General features: G+C 61.8%; 1 protein-coding gene across 1 annotated transcript; it reads left to right on the forward strand.

Annotated features, from left to right (window-relative positions):
* Nucleotides 1-479: 479 nt before the first annotated feature.
* Nucleotides 480-1,847, forward strand: SFN (stratifin). Its single transcript, XM_027619010.1, has one exon. It carries the CDS (start codon nt 575-577, stop codon nt 1,319-1,321), a length of 747 nt encoding a protein of 248 aa, XP_027474811.1. The 5' UTR covers nt 480-574; the 3' UTR covers nt 1,322-1,847.
* The last annotated feature ends 411 nt before the right edge of the window (nt 1,848-2,258 follow it).

The following is a 2,258-nucleotide window of genomic DNA, read 5'->3' on the forward strand; positions in this document are numbered from 1 at the left end:
TGGATGTGAAGATGCTTGGGAAACTACAGCCTTACCTAAACATAATTATCTCACCTGAACCAAGGTGGGAAATGTACGTGGTAGGATTAAGAACCCCATCCTCCTGGGTGCACCTGTCTTCATGGGCCTCTAGCTAGGCTGAAGCAGCCAGTTGGTTGAAGCCATCCTTGGCCCCTGGAAGAACACCAGGAAGGAGGATGTGATTTGAGAAACTGGGGCAGCTATGTGGGCATTCATGTATTCGAAGCCCTGAACAAGAGGGGGCAGCCTGGAGCCTGGAAAGGTGTCTGTGCAGGTGGGGCCAACGCCAGGCCGGTTTTCTCCTGCTGACTGCCCTGATGACTCACCCCGTATCCCAGCCTTTTACCTTTAAGGAAGAGCCGGAAAGGGTGTGGGGAGAAGAGGAGAGGGAGGCAGGTCCTGGGCCCCAGCCCCGCCCTCTCTCCCTCCCCACCCTTCTCTGGGGCCAGGCCATCCAGCCAAAAGGCAGGCCGAGAGCTGGAGAGGCACAGAATCCGGCACTGGTTTCAAGGCAGCCAGCTAGCCCGCCGCCTGTCTGTCTGTCACCAGAGCCATGGAGAGAGCCAGTCTGATCCAGAAGGCCAAGTTGGCAGAGCAGGCTGAACGCTATGAGGACATGGCAGCCTTCATGAAGAGCGCCGTGGAAAAGGGTGAGGAGCTGTCCTGCGAAGAGCGGAACTTGCTCTCAGTGGCCTACAAGAATGTGGTGGGTGGCCAGAGGGCTGCCTGGAGGGTCCTGTCCAGTATCGAGCAGAAGGGCAATGAAGAGAGCTCGGAAGAGAAGGGCCCCGAGGTGCGAGAGTACCGGGAGAAGGTGGAGACTGAGCTCCGGGGCGTGTGTGACACGGTGCTGGGCCTGCTGGACACCCACCTCATCAAGGAGGCCGGGGATGCTGAAAGTCGGGTCTTCTACCTGAAAATGAAGGGCGACTACTACCGCTACCTGGCTGAGGTGGCCACTGGTGACGACAAGAAGCGCATCATTGACTCAGCCAGGTCGGCCTACCAGGAGGCCATGGACATCAGCAAGAAGGAGATGCCACCCACCAACCCCATCCGCCTGGGCCTGGCCCTGAACTTTTCTGTCTTCCACTACGAGATCGCCAACAGCCCCGAGGAGGCCATCTCACTGGCCAAGACCACCTTCGACGAGGCCATGGCTGACCTGCACACCCTCAGCGAGGACTCCTACAAAGACAGCACCCTCATCATGCAGCTGCTGCGAGACAACCTGACGCTGTGGACCGCCGACAACGCCGGGGAAGAGGCCGGCGAGGCTCCCGAGGAACCCCAGAGCTGAGCCGTGCCCGCCCCCTCCCTGCCGCGCCCTGCCCTCTCCAGCACCCCGCCCGTGGCAGAGAGGACTAGTACGGGGTGGGGGGCCCGGCCCTTCTCCCCCAACGCTCTGCCCCGCCTGCTCACAAAAGCTCCCAGGAGAGGGACCAGCAGAGCTGAAGCCCACTGGAGCCAGGGGGGCCGGCTCTTCCTGCAGCTGCCGGCGCTCCTCCCCGGTGGTCAGCGCCCCCACCCCTGCTCTCTGCACCCCTCCTCCAGACCCCACCGCCCACCCGGCCACCTCCAGCCCCCCCTTCCCTCCCTCCCGCCCCCGTGTGCCTCTGAATCTTAGGAATTGAGGAGTGTCCCACCCTTGCGGCAGAGAGCCGCACTGTGCGGCAGAGTCTGGAAACGAGTGCGTGAGAGACTGCGAGCGAGTGAGAGCGAGTGAGAGCGAGTGAGAGAGCGCGCGGAGGACCCAGGATGACAGGGAATGCGTGTCTGCTCGGTGTGACCCTGTTTCCTCTCAATAAAGTTCCCCTGTGACACTCCTCCTGTCTCTTCGTTATTGGTGGACGGATGGGACAGGGATTGGCTTATGATTTAGAGACCTTGACTTTTGCTTCTGATTTAGGGCCCTGACCTCTCAAGGGGCTGGCTCAGTGACCCACAGGCAAGACTTTGGAGCCAGTGACTCCAGGTGAGAGGCTGCGGGGTGGGGTCCAGCTCTCCACCAGGGTGGCCCCCAACAAACTCGTCGGTCTGGTCCCAGGAGCGTCAGGAGAGCGCAAAGGCGGCTCTGAGGCTGCTCTGAAGGCGGGGGGCGGGGGGGGGGGGCGGGAGGCTGGAGAACTCCGATCTGAGAGGACAGGAAAGCAGGGAGTCTCGGGTGTGAGGTCCGAGGTCCGTGCTGCAAGGACAGGTTGTAGCGAGCGGCAGGGAGCATCCCAGTTCTGAAAGCG

The sequence above is a fragment of the Zalophus californianus genome, chromosome 4, assembly GCF_009762305.2.
Source record: "Zalophus californianus isolate mZalCal1 chromosome 4, mZalCal1.pri.v2, whole genome shotgun sequence".
In the NCBI taxonomy this organism is placed as follows: domain Eukaryota; kingdom Metazoa; phylum Chordata; class Mammalia; order Carnivora; family Otariidae; genus Zalophus; species Zalophus californianus.

What these genes read in the sequence shown, in the direction of transcription:
- SFN (XM_027619010.1), top strand. Translation starts at nt 575, where the DNA reads ATGGAGAGAGCCAGTCTGATCCAGAAGGCCAAGTTGGCAGAGCAGGCT.